General features: G+C 50.3%; 1 protein-coding gene across 4 annotated transcripts in view; it reads left to right on the top strand.

Annotated features, from left to right (window-relative positions):
- Nucleotides 1-19,741, top strand: part of adamts17 (ADAM metallopeptidase with thrombospondin type 1 motif, 17) — a 272,173-nt gene that overhangs the window by 217,026 nt on the left and 35,406 nt on the right. For all 4 annotated transcript variants that reach the window (XM_065012247.1, XM_065012245.1, XM_065012246.1 and 1 more), the window contains one exon: nucleotides 2,719-2,881. In XM_065012247.1, coding sequence (XP_064868319.1) covers nucleotides 2,719-2,881 — 163 coding nt within the window. The remainder of the gene's footprint in view (nucleotides 1-2,718; nucleotides 2,882-19,741) is intronic.

The raw sequence follows: 19,741 nt of genomic DNA, 5'->3' as shown, positions 1-19,741 counted from the left end.
ACACTACTGAGCCTCATTTTGACTTGTTTTAAGGACATTACATCAAAGTTGGATCAGCCTGTAGTGTGGTTTTCCACTTTAATTTTGAGTGTGACTCCAAATCCTCCATGGGTTGATACATTTGATTTCCATTGATAATTTTTGTGTGATTTTGTTGTCAACACATTCAACTATGTAAAGAAAAAAGTATTTAATAAGAATATTTCATTTATTCAGATCTATGATATGTTATTTTAGTGTTCCCTTTATTTTTTTGAGCAGTGTATAAAAACATTTGTAGGGATTGATACATTTTTGGTAAGGGAAAATCAAGTCTGAAGTATCAAAGTGGAAATGTTCAAACTTCAGATGCCCTTTTAAACCTTAACCTTTCTAGGGCTAGCGGAGCCCCTCGACAACATTCCGCTGAAAAGGCAGTGCGCGAAATTCAATAATATTTTTTAGAAATATGTAACTTTCACACATTAACAAGTCCAATACATAGCCAAGTCCAAAAAACACACAGCCATTTATCCAGCCAAAGATAGAGTCACAAAAAGCAGAAATATAGATAGAATGAATCACTAACCTTTGATGATCTTCATCAGATGACACTCATAGGACATCATGTTACACAATACATGTATGTTTTGTTCGATAATGTGCATATTTATATGCAAAAATCTCAGTTTACATTGGCGCATTATGTGCAGTAATGTCCGGTGACACATGACGGGGACTCCCAGGTGGCGCAGTGGTCCACCACAGACTCTGGGTTCGCAGCCGGCCGCGACCGGGAGGTCCGTGGGGCGACGCACAATTGGCCTAGCATCGTCCGGGTTAGGGAGGGTTTGGCCGGTAGGGATATCCTTGTCTCATCGCGCACCAGCACAGTGCACGCTAACCAGGTCACCAGGTGCACGGTGTTTCCTCCGACACATTGGTGTGGCTGGCTTCCGGGTTGGATGCGCGCTGTGTTAAAGAAGTAGTGCGACTTGGTTGGGTTGTGTTTCGGAGGGCGCATGGCTTTCGACCTTCGTCTCTCCCGAGCCCGTACGGGAGTAGTAGCGATGAGACAAGATAGTTACTACTAACAATTGGATACCATGAAAAGGGGGTAAAATTGTAAAAAATAAAAAAAGGAGAATAATTTAAAAATAAATAAATAAACATCCGTTGATTTTGCAGAAATACTCATAATAAACATTGATAAAAGTTATTCACAGAATTAAAGATAGACTTATCCTTAACCTCTAGTGACACCCCATCCCGTGAACGGGACCGTTGTCATTATCTGACACTAATTAGCATAATGCACGTTTTGTTGGTTGTTTTGTCATAGCTGTGTCTAGGGGGGCATATTTGGGAGGAAATACTATCAGCTCCAGCTCAGTTTGTCCCCCTATGTGCTGAGGGTGTCAGGTTCTTGTCCAGTTCTGGCATTTAGGTCGCCACAGACTAGTACATGTCCCTGGGCCTGGAAGTAGTTGATCTCCCCTCTAGGATGGAGAAGCTGTCATCGTTAAAGTTTGGGGATTCTATTGGGTGGATATAGATAGCACACATGAGGACATTTTTCTGTGTTGAGATCATTTCCTTATTAATTTATAGCCAGATGTAAAATGTTCCTGTTTTGACTAATTTAATATTTGGTTAGGTCTGCTCTATATCAAATTAGCATACCTCCTGAGTCTCTTCCCTGTTTCACACCTGGTAGTTTGGTGGATGGGACTACCAGCTCTCTGTAAACTGGAGGGTAACCAGTGGGTCTGTCTCCTCTATACCATGTTTCTTGTAGGATGACAATGACTGTATTTCCAATTTCTTTGATGAAGTCTAAGTTCCTGCGCATTAGGCCAAGAGCAGATAACCTTAGACCTTGTATATTCCAGGATGAGATAGTGAAAGCTTTGTGTTCCATTGTCTAGTGTTGTTTTCAAGGGGTTTAGGCCCGGACCATTACAGTAGGTGTGAGCAGAGCATGTTGAGCATCTGATACATACTTCTTAGGTCGTAAGATGGGGCTTGGGCGGGTGTATTCATGGGGTTTGGGCCTGTTGCTCTGCTCAAGGCCTGGGCATATGTGTGGCTGTCATCTTGAGGTCTTTGCTGTGGGGGGGAGCATAGGTCTGAAATGGGGGGCCTATATACTGTAGGGTGTGGCCAGGCTTTGTTTGGCGGGGTCTTAGCTGGTTGGATTGTGGCTGGTGATGCTGTAGTCTGGGTGTCGGTCCTCTTGGCGTGGGTTCTCTCAGTGCAGGTCCTTTGGGAGGGGGTCTTGCAGGTCTGGGAGGGTGTCTCACTGGTCTGGGCGGGGTGTCCGTTGCTCTGTTGCTCCTGTTTGAGGTTCTGGGGCTGTGGTTGAGGGTGACATCCTTCAGGGTCCTGGCAAACGTTGGGATTTCTGCCTTGTAGAGGTGGACCTCTCTCTCGTTCCTTTACAAAGTCTTTCAGGATGCTTGGGGGAGGCTGTATGTTCTGCTAGAGAGGGCAGGTTAAATGTACGTCTGTAATGTGGATCTGGATTGTGCATTGTACTGATAATGTGGTTGTGCTAAGGCTTGGTGCTATGGATTTAGAAGGGGGGGCTCTATATATTATGTCTCTCTCCTCACTCACTCACTCTGTGTCTCTGAACATGACCCAGTCTCTCAACCCATCTCTATGGTATACACTATCAGGACATTGTGTCTGAACATAACAAGCCAGTGTTTCTAAACATAACTCCCTCTCCCCTAGGTGCTGTTGTTCCATGACCAGACCTATGGGATACACTATGAGTACACAGTGTCTCTGAACGTAACTGAACGTGATGATGTCAGTGAGGAGCAGAGAGCACCAGAGCACCTCTACCTTTGGACACACAGTTCCTGGCAAGACTGCAACGTACAGTGTGGAGGAGGTGTGACACACACACTGACACACATCCCAAGGAGAGTCTTTGCAGGCTTTCTGATAGCTGTTGACCTTGGGTTCATGCATAGTGAACTTTCAGCCACCCCCTCCAGTTCCCCACACCCCCTCTTCAGTTACCCCCTTCAGTTCCCCCAGCCCCCTTCAGTACCCCCCACCCCCCTTCAGTTCCCATCCACCACTGCTGCTTCTATCCATTGGGGTTACATGTTAGATATGGGTCTCTAATCTTGACTGTGGAGCATCACGTCTGTGCTCCATGCTGATGCACTAATCTGGGGCTGGTTGCCGAGCGCAGAGGATCCGCCAGGATCCCTGGTTCCACAACAAACATCAAACACAGCTTGGCTGGATGGCTGCCTGGGGCAATGAGGGATGGGGAGAGGGCACATGGGCTGTTGCTCTCACACACTCACATGAGCAAACACACATATATACTGTTGAGGCTAGTGAGGTTGGGTTAGTGGGTTACACCTGGTTGGTGAGGCTGGAGCCATTCAGCTGGGACTGAGGTAGAGAGGGTTGGGGCTTGAATGCTGGGCTCAGAGGCTGTGTCGGAGGGTTAGTTGGATTGATTGTTGGGACTGAGGTAGTGGGATGGGGCTTGGAGGCTGGGCTTAGAGGCTGTGTTGGAGGGTTAGTTGGATTGATTGTTGGGACTGAGGTAGTGGGATGGGGCTTGGAGGCTGCGCTTAGAGGCTGTGTCGGGGGGTTAGTTGGATAGATTGTTGGGACTGAGGTAGTGGGTTGGATCTTGGAGACGTGTTAGAGGCTATGTCAGAGGGTTAGTTGGACAGACCGTTGGGACTGAGGTAGTGGGTTGGGTCTTGGAGACGTGTTAGAGGCTATGTCAGAGGGTTAGTTGGACAGACCGTTGGGACTGAGGTAGTGGGTTGGGTCTTGGAGACGTGTTAGAGGCTATGTCAGAGAGTTAGTTGGACAGACCGTTGGGACTGAGGTAGTGGGTTGGGTCTTGGAGACGTGTTAGAGGCTATGTCAGAGGGTTAGTTGGACAGACCGTTGGGACTGAGGTAGTGGGTTGGGTCTTGGAGACATGTTAGAGGCTATGGGTGAAGCTTATTGTAGCCAGCTAGTGGTTAGCTTATTGTATCCAGCTAGTGGTTAGCTTATTGTAGCCAGCTGGCGGTTAGTTTGTTGTAGCCAGCTAGCGGTTCGTTTGTTGTAGCCAGCTAGCGGTTAGTTTGTTGTAGCCAGCTAGCGGTTAGTTTGTTGTAGCCAGCTAGCAGTTAGTTTGTTGTAGCCAGCTAGGGGTTAGTTTGTTGTAGCCAGCTAGCAGTTCGTTTTTAAAGCCAACTAGCGGTTTGTTTTTGTAGCCAGCTAGCGATTAGTTGGTTGTAGAGAGCTTGCGGTTAGTTTATTGTAGCCAGCTAGTGGTGAGTTTGTTGTAGCCAGCTAGTGGTGAGTTTGTTGTAGCCAGCTAGTGGTGAGTTTGTTGTAGCCAGCTAGCAGTTAGTTTGTTGTAGCCAGCTAGGGGTTAGTTTGTTGTAGCCAGCTAGTGGTGAGTTTGTTGTAGCCAGCTAGTGGTTAGTTTGTTGTAGCCAGCTAGCGGTTAGTTTGTTGTGGGCAGCCAGCTGTCTGATGACTTAAAGGGTTTTACCAAATTTGATCAGTGTTATTTCCTGAAAGTCGCTAGTTGAAAATACAATCTGTGGGGTCGTGTACTGTAGGTCACTTTGGATAAAAGCGCCTGCGAAATGGCATATATCAGGGGTCGGCAACAGGCCTGCAAGTGTTTTTTCCCAAGTATTCCCACAAATAAAAGAGACATACAGTATGTGATGGTGTCTCAATGTAATCAAGATATGGAAATTCATATTATTTTTTAAATACAACCTCTTTTTGAGCTTAGTTGCGGTCAATTTGCAGTGTACAAATGACTAGGATTATGTTATGCCCCCCCGACAAACCGCTTAGACAAAATCATCCCGTGGCTGAATCTAGTTGCCTACATTTCATTTACATTTCAGCCATTTAGCAGACACTCTTATCCAGAGCAACTTACAGTAGTGAGGGCAGACTTTTTTGTACTGGTCCCACGTGGGAGTCAAACCCCCGACACTGATGTTGCAAACACCATGCACTACCAACTGAGCCACTGAGGACTCCTGCAAACACCATGCACTACCAACTGAGCCACTGAGGACCCTATACCCCTGCAAACACCATGCACTACCAACTGAGCCACTGGGGACCCTATACCCCTGCAAACACCATGTACTACCAACTGAGCCACTGATGACCGTATACCCCTGCAAACACCATGTACTACCAACTGAGCCACTGGGGACCCTGTACTCCTGCAAACACCATGTACTACCAACTGAGCCACTGAGGACCCTATACCCCTGCAAACACCATGCACTACCAACTGAGCCACTGAGGACCCTATACCCCTGCAAACACCATGCACTACCAACTGAGCCACTGAGGACCCTATACTCCTGCAAACACCATGCACTACCAACTGAGCCACTGAGGACCCTATACCCCTGCAAACACCATGCACTACCAACTGAGCCACTGAGGACCCTATACCCCTGCAAACACCATGTACTACCAACTGAGCCACTGGGGACCCTGTACTCCTGCAAACACCATGTACTACCAACTGAGCCACTGAGGACCCTATACCCCTGCAAACACCATGCACTACCAACTGAGCCACTGCAAACACCATGTACTACCAAGGACCCTATACCCCTGCAAACACCATGCACTACCAACTGAGCCACTGAGGACCCTATACCCCTGCAAACACCATGCACTACCAACTGAGCCACTGGGGACCCTATACCCCTGCAAACACCATGCACTACCAACTGAGCCACTGAGGACCCTATACCCCTGCAAACACCATGCACTACCAACTGAGCCACTGGGGACCCTATACCCCTGCAAACACCATGCACTACCAACTGAGCCACTGAGGACCCTATACCCCTGCAAACACCATGTACTACCAACTGAGCCACTGAGGACCCTATACCCCTGCAAACACCATGCACTACCAACTGAGCCACTGAGGACCCTATACCCCTGCAAACACCATGCACTACCAACTGAGCCACTGGGGACCCTATACCCCTGCAAACACCATGTACTACCAACTGAGCCACTGAGGACCCTGTACTCCTGCAAACATCATGCACTACCAACTGAGCCACTGGGGACCCTGTATCCCTGCAAACACCATGCACTACCAACTGAGCCACTGAGGACCCTATACCCCTGCAAACACCATGTACTACCAACTGAGCCACTGGGGACCCTATACCCCTGCAAACACCATGTACTACCAACTGAGCCACTGATGACCGTATACCCCTGCAAACACCATGTACTACCAACTGAGCCACTGGGGACCCTGTACTCCTGCAAACACCATGCACTACCAACTGAGCCACTGGGGACCCTGTACTCCTGCAAACACCATGTACTACCAACTGAGCCACTGAGGACCCTATACCCCTGCAAACACCATGCACTACCAACTGAGCCACTGAGGACCCTATACCCCTGCAAACACCATGCACTACCAACTGAGCCACTGAGGACCCTATACCCCTGCAAACACCATGCACTACCAACTGAGCCACTGAGGACCCTATACCCCTGCAAACACCATGTACTACCAACTGAGCCACTAGGGACCCTGTACTCCTGCAAACACCATGTACTACCAACTGAGCCACTGAGGACCCTATACCCCTGCAAACACCATGCACTACCAACTGAGCCACTGAGGACCCTATACCCCTGCAAACACCATGCACTACCAACTGAGCCACTGAGGACCCTATACCCCTGCAAACACCATGTACTACCAACTGAGCCACTGGGGACCCTATACCCCTACAAACACCATGTACTACCAACTGAGCCACTGAGGACCCTGTACTCCTGCAAACATCATGCACTACCAACTGAGCCACTGGGGACCCTGTATCCCTGCAAACACCATGCACTACCAACTGAGCCACTGAGGACCCTATACCCCTGCAAACACCATGTACTACCAACTGAGCCACTGGGGACCCTATACCCCTGCAAACACCATGTACTACCAACTGAGCCACTGATGACCGTATACCCCTGCAAACACCATGTACTACCAACTGAGCCACTGGGGACCCTGTACTCCTGCAAACACCATGTACTACCAACTGAGCCACTGAGGACCCTATACCCCTGCAAACACCATGCACTACCAACTGAGCCACTGGGACCCTATACCCCTGCAAACACCATGCACTACCAACTGAGCCACAGGACCCTATACTCCTGCAAACACCATGCACTACCAACTGAGCCACTGAGGACCCTATACCCCTGCAAACACCATGCACTACCAACTGAGCCACTGAGGACCCTATACCCCTGCAAACACCATGTACTACCAACTGAGCCACTGGGGACCCTGTACTCCTGCAAACACCATGTACTACCAACTGAGCCACTGAGGGACCCTATACCCCTGCAAACACCATGCACTACCAACTGAGCCACTGGGACCCTATACCCCTGCAAACACCATGCACTACCAACTGAGCCACTGAGGACCCTATACCCCTGCAAACACCATGCACTACCAACTGAGCCACTGGGGACCCTGTACCCCTGCAAACACCATGCACTACCAACTGAGCCACTGAGGACCCTATACCCCTGCAAACACCATGCACTACCAACTGAGCCACTGGGGACCCTATACCCCTGCAAACACCATGCACTACCAACTGAGCCACTGAGGACCCTATACCCCTGCAAACACCATGTACTACCAACTGAGCCACTGAGGACCCTATACCCCTGCAAACACCATGCACTACCAACTGAGCCACTGAGGACCCTATACCCCCCTGCAAACACCATGCACTACCAACTGAGCCACTGAGGACCCTATACCCCTGCAAACACCATGCACTACCAACTGAGCCACTGGGGACCCTATACCCCTGCAAACACCATGCACTACCAACTGAGCCACTGGGGACCCTATACCCCTGCAAACACCATGTACTACCAACTGAGCCACTGAGGACCCTGTACTCCTGCAAACATCATGCACTACCAACTGAGCCACTGGGGACCCTGTATCCCTGCAAACACCATGCACTACCAACTGAGCCACTGAGGACCCTATACCCCTGCAAACACCATGTACTACCAACTGAGCCACTGGGGACCCTATACCCCTGCAAACACCATGTACTACCAACTGAGCCACTGATGACCGTATACCCCTGCAAACACCATGTACTACCAACTGAGCCACTGGGGACCCTGTACTCCTGCAAACACCATGCACTACCAACTGAGCCACTGGGGACCCTGCCACTGAGGACCCTACCCCTGCAAACACCATGTACTACCAACTGAGCCACTGAGGACCCTATACCCCTGCAAACACCATGCACTACCAACTGAGCCACTGAGGACCCTATACCCCTGCAAACACCATGCACTACCAACTGAGCCACTGAGGACCCTATACCCCTGCAAACACCATGCACTACCAACTGAGCCACTGAGGACCCTATACCCCTGCAAACACCATGTACTACCAACTGAGCCACTGGGGACCCTGTACTCCTGCAAACACCATGTACTACCAACTGAGCCACTGAGGACCCTATACCCCTGCAAACACCATGCACTACCAACTGAGCCACTGAGGACCCTATACCCCTGCAAACACCATGCACTACCAACTGAGCCACTGAGGACCCTATACCCCTGCAAACACCATGTACTACCAACTGAGCCACTGGGGACCCTATACCCCCCATGCACTAAACACCATGTACTACCAACTGAGCCACTGAGGACCCTGTACTCCTGCAAACATCATGCACTACCAACTGAGCCACTGGGGACCCTGTACCCCTGCAAACACCATGCACTACCAACTGAGCCACTGAGGACCCTATACCCCTGCAAACACCATGTACTACCAACTGAGCCACTGGGGACCCACCCCTGCAAACACCATGTACTACCAACTGAGCCACTATACCCCTGCAAACACCATGTACTACCAACTGAGCCACTGGGGACCCTATACCCCTGCAAACACCATGTACTACTGCAAACACCATGCACTGCCAAACTGAGCCACTGAGGACCCTATACCCCTGCAAACACCATGCACTACCAACTGAGCCACTGGGGACCCACCCCTGCAAACACCATGTACTACCAACTGAGCCACTGGACCCTATACCCCTGCAAACACCATGCACTACCAACTGAGCCACTGCAAACACCATGGACCCTGAGCCACTGGGGACCCTACCCCTGCAAACACCATGTACTACCAACTGAGCCACTGAGGACCCTATACCCCTGCAAACACCATGCACTACCAACTGAGCCACTGAGGACCCTATACCCCTGCAAACACCATGCACTACCAACTGAGCCACTGAGGACCCTATACCCCTGCAAACACCATGTACTACCAACTGAGCCACTGGGGACCCTATACCCCTGCAAACACCATGTACTACCAACTGAGCCACTGATGACCCTATACCCCTGCAAACACCATGTACTACCAACTGAGCCACTGGGGACCCTGTACTCCTGCAAACACCATGTACTACCAACTGAGCCACTGAGGACCCTATACCCCTGCAAACACCATGCACTACCAACTGAGCCACTGGGGACCCCAACCCCTGCAAACAGCCACTACCAACTGAGCCACTGGGGACCCTGCACTCCTGCAAACACCATGCACTACCAACTGAGCCACTGAGGACCCTATACCCCTGCAAACACCATGCACTACCAACTGAGCCACTGAGGACCCTATACCCCTGCAAACACCATGCACTACCAACTGAGCCACTGGGGACCCTATACCCCTGCAAACACCATGCACTACCAACTGAGCCACTGGGGACCCTATACCCCTGCAAACACCTGCACACCAACTGAGCCACTGGGGACCCTGTACTACCAACTACCAACTGAGCCACTGGGGACCCTATACCCCTGCAAACACCATGCACTACCAACTGAGCCACTGAGGACCCTATACCCCTGCAAACACCATGCACTACCAACTGAGCCACTGAGGACCCTATACCCCTGCAAACACCATGCACTACCAACTGAGCCACTGAGGACCCTATACCCCTGCAAACACCATGTACTACCAACTGAGCCACTGGGGACCCCATACCCCTGCAAACACCATGCACTACCAACTGAGCCACTGGGGACCCTGTACTCCTGCAAACACCATGTACTACCAACTGAGCCACTGAGGACCCTATACCCCTGCAAACACCATGCACTACCAACTGAGCCACTGAGGACCCTATACCCCTGCAAACACCATGCACTACCAACTGAGCCACTGAGGACCCTATACCCCTGCAAACACCATGTACTACCAACTGAGCCACTGGGGACCCTATACCCCTGCAAACACCATGTACTACCAACTGAGCCACTGGGGACCCTATACCCCTGCAAACACCATGTACTACCAACTGAGCCACTGGGACCCTGTACTCCTGCAAACACCATGTACTACCAACTGAGCCACTGAGGACCCTATACCCCTGCAAACACCATGCACTACCAACTGAGCCACTGAGGACCCTATACCCCTGCAAACACCATGCACTACCAACTGAGCCACTGAGGACCCTATACTCCTGCAAACACCATGCACTACCAACTGAGCCACTGAGGACCCTATACCCCTGCAAACACCATGCACTACCAACTGAGCCACTGAGGACCCTATACCCCTGCAAACACCATGTACTACCAACTGAGCCACTGGGGACCCTGTACTCCTGCAAACACCATGTACTACCAACTGAGCCACTGAGGACCCTATACCCCTGCAAACACCATGCACTACCAACTGAGCCACTGAGGACCCTATACCCCTGCAAACACCATGCACTACCAACTGAGCGACTGAGGACCCTATACCCCTGCAAACACCATGCACTACCAACTGAGCCACTGGGGACCCTGTACCCCTGCAAACACCATGCACTACCAACTGAGCCACTGAGGACCCTATACCCCTGCAAACACCATGCACTACCAACTGAGCCACTGGGGACCCTATACCCCTGCAAACACCATGCACTACCAACTGAGCCACTGAGGACCCTATACCCCTGCAAACACCATGTACTACCAACTGAGCCACTGAGGACCCTATACCCCTGCAAACACCATGCACTACCAACTGAGCCACTGAGGACCCTATACCCCTGCAAACACCATGCACTACCAACTGAGCCACTGAGGACCCTATACCCCTGCAAACACCATGCACTACCAACTGAGCCACTGGGGACCCTATACCCCTGCAAACACCATGCACTACCAACTGAGACACTGGGGACCCTATACCCCTGCAAACACCATGTACTACCAACTGAGCCACTGAGGACCCTGTACTCCTGCAAACATCATGCACTACCAACTGAGCCACTGGGGACCCTGTATCCCTGCAAACACCATGCACTACCAACTGAGCCACTGAGGACCCTATACCCCTGCAAACACCATGTACTACCAACTGAGCCACTGGGGACCCTATACCCCTGCAAACACCATGTACTACCAACTGAGCCACTGATGACCCGTATACCCCTGCAAACACCATGTACTACCAACTGAGCCAGCCACTGGGGACCCCACTACTCCTGCAAACACCATGCACTACCAACTGAGCCACTGGGGACCCTGTACTCCTGCAAACACCATGTACTACCAACTGAGCCACTGAGGACCCTATACCCCTGCAAACACCATGCACTACCAACTGAGCCACTGAGGACCCTATACCCCTGCAAACACCATGCACTACCAACTGAGCCACTGAGGACCCTATACCCCTGCAAACACCATGTACTACCAACTGAGCCACTGGGGACCCTATACCCCTGCAAACACCATGTACTACCAACTGAGCCACTGATGACCGTATACCCCTGCAAACACCATGTACTACCAACTGAGCCACTGGGGACCCTGTACTCCTGCAAACACCATGTACTACCAACTGAGCCACTGAGGACCCTATACCCCTGCAAACACCATGCACTACCAACTGAGCCACTGAGGACCCTATACCCCTGCAAACACCATGCACTACCAACTGAGCCACTGAGGACCCTATACTCCTGCAAACACCATGCACTACCAACTGAGCCACTGAGGACCCTATACCCCTGCAAACACCATGCACTACCAACTGAGCCACTGAGGACCCTATACCCCTGCAAACACCATGTACTACCAACTGAGCCACTGGGGACCCTGTACTCCTGCAAACACCATGTACTACCAACTGAGCCACTGAGGACCCTATACCCCTGCAAACACCATGCACTACCAACTGAGCCACTGAGGACCCTATACCCCTGCAAACACCATGCACTACCAACTGAGCCACTGAGGACCCTATACCCCTGCAAACACCATGTACTACCAACTGAGCCACTGGGGACCCTATACCCCTGCAAACACCATGTACTACCAACTGAGCCACTGAGGACCCTGTACTCCTGCAAACATCATGCACTACCAACTGAGCCACTGGGGACCCTGTATCCCTGCAAACACCATGCACTACCAACTGAGCCACTGAGGACCCTATACCCCTGCAAACACCATGTACTACCAACTGAGCCACTGGGGACCCTATACCCCTGCAAACACCATGTACTACCAACTGAGCCACTGATGACCGTATACCCCTGCAAACACCATGTACTACCAACTGAGCCACTGGGGACCCTGTACTCCTGCAAACACCATGTACTACCAACTGAGCCACTGATGACCCTATACCCCTGCAAACACCATGCACTACCAACTGAGCCACTGGGGACCCTATACCCCTGCAAACACCATGCACTACCAACTGAGCCACTGGGGACCCTATACCCCCCTGCAAACACCATGTGCAAACACTACCAACTGAGCCACTGAGGACCCTATACCCCTGCAAACACCATGCACTACCAACTGAGCCACTGAGGACCCTATACCCCTGCAAACACCATGCACTACCAACTGAGCCACTGAGGACCCTATACCCCTGCAAACACCATGTACTACCAACTGAGCCACTGGGGACCCTATACCCCTGCAAACACCATGTACTACCAACTGAGCCACTGATGACCGTATACCCTGCAAACACCATGTACTACCAACTGAGCCACTGGGGACCCCCCTGCAAACACCATGTACTACCAACTGAGCCACTGGGGACCCTGTACTCCTGCAAACACCATGTACTACCAACTGAGCCACTGAGGACCCTATACCCCTGCAAACACCATGCACTACCAACTGAGCCACTGAGGACCCTATACCCCTGCAAACACCATGCACTACCAACTGAGCCACTGAGGACCCTATACTCCTGCAAACACCATGCACTACCAACTGAGCCACTGAGGACCCTATACCCCTGCAAACACCATGCACTACCAACTGAGCCACTGAGGACCCTATACCCCTGCAAACACCATGTACTACCAACTGAGCCACTGGGGACCCTGTACTCCTGCAAACACCATGTACTACCAACTGAGCCACTGAGGACCCTATACCCCTGCAAACACCATGCACTACCAACTGAGCCACTGAGGACCCTATACCCCTGCAAACACCATGCACTACCAACTGAGCCACTGAGGACCCTATACCCCTGCAAACACCATGTACTACCAACTGAGCCACTGGGGACCCTATACCCCTGCAAACACCATGTACTACCAACTGAGCCACTGAGGACCCTGTACTCCTGCAAACATCATGCACTACCAACTGAGCCACTGGGGACCCTGTATCCCTGCAAACACCATGCACTACCAACTGAGCCACTGAGGACCCTATACCCCTGCAAACACCATGTACTACCAACTGAGCCACTGGGGACCCTATACCCCTGCAAACACCATGTACTACCAACTGAGCCACTGATGACCCTATACCCCTGCAAACACCATGTACTACCAACTGAGCCACTGGGGACCCTGTACTCCTGCAAACACCATGTACTACCAACTGAGCCACTGATGACCCTATACCCCTGCAAACACCATGCACTACCAACTGAGCCACTGGGGACCCTATACCCCTGCAAACACCATGTACTACCAACTGAGCCACTGATGACCCTATACCCCTGCAAACACCATGCACTACCAACTGAGCCACTGGGGACCCTATACCCCTGCAAACACCATGTACTACCAACTGAGCCACTGATGACCCTATACCCCTGCAAACACCATGTACTACCAACTGAGCCACTGGGGACCCTGTACTCCTGCAAACACCATGTACTACCAACTGAGCCACTGATGACCGTATACCCCTGCAAACACCATGCACTACCAACTGAGCCACTGGGGACCCTGTACTCCTGCAAACACCATGCACTACCAACTGAGCCACTGGGGACCCTATACCCCTGCAAACACCATGCACTACCAACTGAGCCACTGGGGACCCTGTACTCCTGCAAACACCATGCACTACCAACTGAGCCACTGGGGACCCTATACCCCTGCAAACACCATGCACTACCAACTGAGCCACTGAGGACCCTATACCCCTGCAAACACCATGCACTACCAACTGAGCCACTGAGGACCCTATACCCCTGCAAACACCATGCACTACCAACTGAGCCACTGAGGACCCTATACCCCTGCAAACACCATGTACTACCAACTGAGCCACTGGGGACCCCATACCCCTGCAAACACCATGCACTACCAACTGAGCCACTGGGGACCCTGTACTCCTGCAAACACCATGTACTACCAACTGAGCCACTGAGGACCCTATACCCCTGCAAACACCATGCACTACCAACTGAGCCACTGAGGACCCTATACCCCTGCAAACACCATGCACTACCAACTGAGCCACTGGGGACCCTATACCCTGCAAACACCATGTACTACCAACTGAGCCACTGAGGACCCTATACCCCTGCAAACACCATGCACTACCAACTGAGCCACTGAGGACCCTATACCCCTGCAAACACCATGCACTACCAACTGAGCCACTGAGGACCCTATACTCCTGCAAACACCATGCACTACCAACTGAGCCACTGGGGACCCTATACCCCTGCAAACACCATGCACTACCAACTGAGCCACTGGGGACCCTATACCCCTGCAAACACCATGTACTACCAACTGAGCCACTGGGGACCCTGTACCCCTGCAAACACCATGCACTACCAACTGAGCCACTGAGGACCCTATACCCCTGCAAACACCATGCACTACCAACTGAGCCACTGAGGACCCTATACCCCTGCAAACACCATGCACTACCAACTGAGCCACTGGGGACCCTATACCCCTGCAAACACCATGTACTACCAACTGAGCCACTGGGGACCCTATACCCCTGCAAACACCATGTACTACCAACTGAGCCACTGGGGACCCCTATACCCCTGCAAACACCATGCACTACCAACTGAGCCACTGGGGACCCTGTATCCCTGCAAACACCATGCACTACCAACTGAGCCACTGAGGACCCTATACCCCTGCAAACACCATGTACTACCAACTGAGCCACTGGGACCCTATACCCCTGCAAACACCATGTACTACCAACTGAGCCACTGAGGACCCTATACCCCTGCAAACACCATGTACTACCAACTGAGCCACTGGGGACCCTATACCCCTGCAAACACCATGTACTACCAACTGAGCCACTGATGACCGTATACCCCTGCAAACACCATGTACTACCAACTGAGCCACTGGGGACCCTGTACTCCTGCAAACACCATGTACTACCAACTGAGCCACTGAGGACCCTATACCCCTGCAAACACCATGCACTACCAACTGAGCCACTGAGGACCCTATACCCCTGCAAACACCATGCACTACCAACTGAGCCACTGAGGACCCTATACTCCTGCAAACACCATGCACTACCAACTGAGCCACTGAGGACCCTATACCCCTGCAAACACCATGCACTACCAACTGAGCCACTGAGGACCCTATACCCCTGCAAACACCATGTACTACCAACTGAGCCACTGGGGACCCTGTACTCCTGCAAACACCATGTACTACCAACTGAGCCACTGAGGACCCTATACCCCTGCAAACACCATGCACTACCAACTGAGCCACTGAGGACCCTATACCCCTGCAAACACCATGCACTACCAACTGAGCCACTGAGGACCCTATACCCCTGCAAACACCATGTACTACCAACTGAGCCACTGGGGACCCTATACCCCTACAAACACCATGTACTACCAACTGAGCCACTGAGGACCCTGTACTCCTGCAAACATCATGCACTACCAACTGAGCCACTGGGGACCCTGTATCCCTGCAAACACCATGCACTACCAACTGAGCCACTGAGGACCCTATACCCCTGCAAACACCATGTACTACCAACTGAGCCACTGGGGACCCTATACCCCTGCAAACACCATGTACTACCAACTGAGCCACTGATGACCGTATACCCCTGCAAACACCATGTACTACCAACTGAGCCACTGGGGACCCTGTACTCCTGCAAACACCATGTACTACCAACTGAGCCACTGATGACCCTATACCCCTGCAAACACCATGCACTACCAACTGAGCCACTGGGGACCCTATACCCCTGCAAACACCATGTACTACCAACTGAGCCACTGATGACCCTATACCCCTGCAAACACCATGCACTACCAACTGAGCCACTGGGGACCCTATACCCCTGCAAACACCATGTACTACCAACTGAGCCACTGATGACCCTATACCCCTGCAAACACCATGTACTACCAACTGAGCCACTGGGGACCCTGTACTCCTGCAAACACCATGTACTACCAACTGAGCCACTGATGACCGTATACCCCTGCAAACACCATGCACTACCAACTGAGCCACTGGGGACCCTGTACTCCTGCAAACACCATGCACTACCAACTGAGCCACTGGGGACCCTGTACTCCTGCAAACACCATGCACTACCAACTGAGCCACTGGGGACCCTATACCCCTGCAAACACCATGCACTACCAACTGAGCCACTGAGGACCCTATACCCCTGCAAACACCATGCACTACCAACTGAGCCACTGAGGACCCTATACCCCTGCAAACACCATGCACTACCAACTGAGCCACTGAGGACCCTATACCCCTGCAAACACCATGTACTACTAACTGAGCCACTGGGGACCCTATACCCCTGCAAACACCATGCACTACCAACTGAGCCACTGAGGACCCTGTACTCCTGCAAACACCATGCACTACCAACTGAGCCACTGAGGACCCTATACCTCTGCAAACACCATGCACTACCAACTGAGCCACTGAGGACCCTATACTCCTGCAAACACCATGCACTACCAACTGAGCCACTGGGGACCCTGTACTCCTGCAAACACCATGTACTACCAACTGAGCCACTGGGGACCCTATACCCCTGCAAACACCATGTACTACCAACTGAGCCACTGGGGACCCCATACCCCTGCAAACACCATGTACTACCAACTGAGCCACTGAGGACCCTATACCCCTGCAAACACCATGTACTACCAACTGAGCCACTGGGGACCCTATACCCCTGCAAACATCATGCACTACCAACTGAGCCACTGGGGACCCTATACCCCTGCAAACACCATGCACTACCAACTGAGCCACTGATGACCCTATACCCCTGCAAACACCATGCACTACCAACTGAGCCACTGGGGACCCTATACCCCTGCAAACACCATGCACTACCAACTGAGCCACTGGGGACCCTGTACCCCTGACAAATATTATGTGCGTAAACCTATTTAGCATAGAGTTCTACTTGACATTTTGTTGCCCACTTTTGGAGCGATTCAAAAAATGAGGAAAACCCGAAGTCTTCATATGAGAGTCCGCGCCTCACTGTGTGTGTGGAACAAATCTCTGTTTCCTTGGTAACCAGAATTCATTTTTACTCTTCCAGTATCTTTCGGTTTTTAGAGTAAATATGACTAGTTTTCCCTCCAAATGAATTCTGCCGACACTGTCGCTCTGAGAAGAACACTAGTGTCACGATCGTTGTTGTAATCATACTCAGACCAAAGCGCAGCGTGGAATCGGTTCGACATCTTTTTATTTCAAGGAGAACCGAACAACTAAACAATAAAGAATAAGTGACGTTCTGTAGAGCTCACAGGCATCAACACAAAAACAAGATACCACAAAAACCCAGTGGGAAAAGGCTGCCTAAATATGATCCCCAATCAGAGACAACGATAGACAGCTGCCTCTGATTGGGAAGCATAATAGGCCAACATAGAAATACAAAAACTAGAGTGCCCACCCTAGTCACCTAACTAAATTAGAGAATAAAAGGCTCTCTAAGGTCAGGCCGTGACAACTAAGGGATGGGATGGGAGTTGGCATTTTCGTCAGGGAGCCTGTACACAGTGTTCATAAAACATTTCTCATCACAGGATTTTGGGACGATGTAGGAACATGAAACCTGTGACATAAATATTGCAGTGGGAAGCTAGATTTAGTCATTTCTGAGACATATAGTAGAAACCCATGAGCACATAACACAATATAACACAACCACACTGGTCCTTATATACTGTAGTACACTTAACACAGTATAACACAAACACACTGGTCCTTATATACTGTAGTACACTTAACACAGTATAACACAAACACACTAGTCCTTATATACTGTAGTACACTTAACACAATATAACACAAACACACTAGTCCTTATATACTGTAGTACACTTAACACAAACACACTAGTCCTTATATACTGTAGTACACTTAACACAACACACTAGTCCTTATATACTGTAGTACACTTAACACAAACACACTAGTCCTTATATACTGTAGTACACTTAACACAGTATAACACAAACACACTAGTCCTTATATACTGTAGTACACTTAACACAAACACACTAGTCCTTATATACTGTAGTACACTTAACACAAACACACTAGTCCTTATATACTGTAGTACACTTAACACAGTATAACACAAACACACTAGTCCTTATATACTGTAGTACACTTAACACAATATAACACAAGCACACTAGTCTTTATATACTGTAGTACACTTAACACAAACACACTAGTCCTTATATACTGTAGTACACTTAACACAATATAACACAAACACACTAGTCCTTATATAATGTAGTACACTTAACACAGTATAACACAAACACACTAGTCCTTATATACTGTAATGCACTTAACACAATATAACACAAACACACTAGTCCTTATATACTGTAGTACACTTAACACAAACACACTAGTCCTTATATACTGTAGTACACTTAACACAGTATAACACAAACACACTAGTCCTTATATACTGTAGTACACTTAACACAAACACACTAGTCCTTATATACTGTAGTACACTTAACACAGTATAACACAAACACACTAGTCCTTATATACTGTAGTACACTTAGCACAAACACACTAGTCCTTATATACTGTAGTACACTTAACACAAACACACTAGTCCTTATATACTGTAGTACACTTAACACAGTATAACACAAACACACTGGTCCTTATATACTGTAGTACACTTAACACAGTATAACACAAACACACTGGTCCTTATATACTGTAGTACACTTAACACAGTATAACACAAACACACTGGTCCTTATATACTGTAGTACACTTAACACAGTATAACACAAACACACTAGTCCTTATATACTGTAGTACACTTAACACAAACACACTAGTCCTTATATACTGTAGTACACTTAACA

The sequence above is a fragment of the Oncorhynchus nerka genome, linkage group LG27, assembly GCF_034236695.1.
Source record: "Oncorhynchus nerka isolate Pitt River linkage group LG27, Oner_Uvic_2.0, whole genome shotgun sequence".
In the NCBI taxonomy this organism is placed as follows: domain Eukaryota; kingdom Metazoa; phylum Chordata; class Actinopteri; order Salmoniformes; family Salmonidae; genus Oncorhynchus; species Oncorhynchus nerka.
The sequence above is the reverse complement of the archived record's forward strand: the minus strand, read 5'-3'. Positions and strand labels throughout refer to the sequence as shown.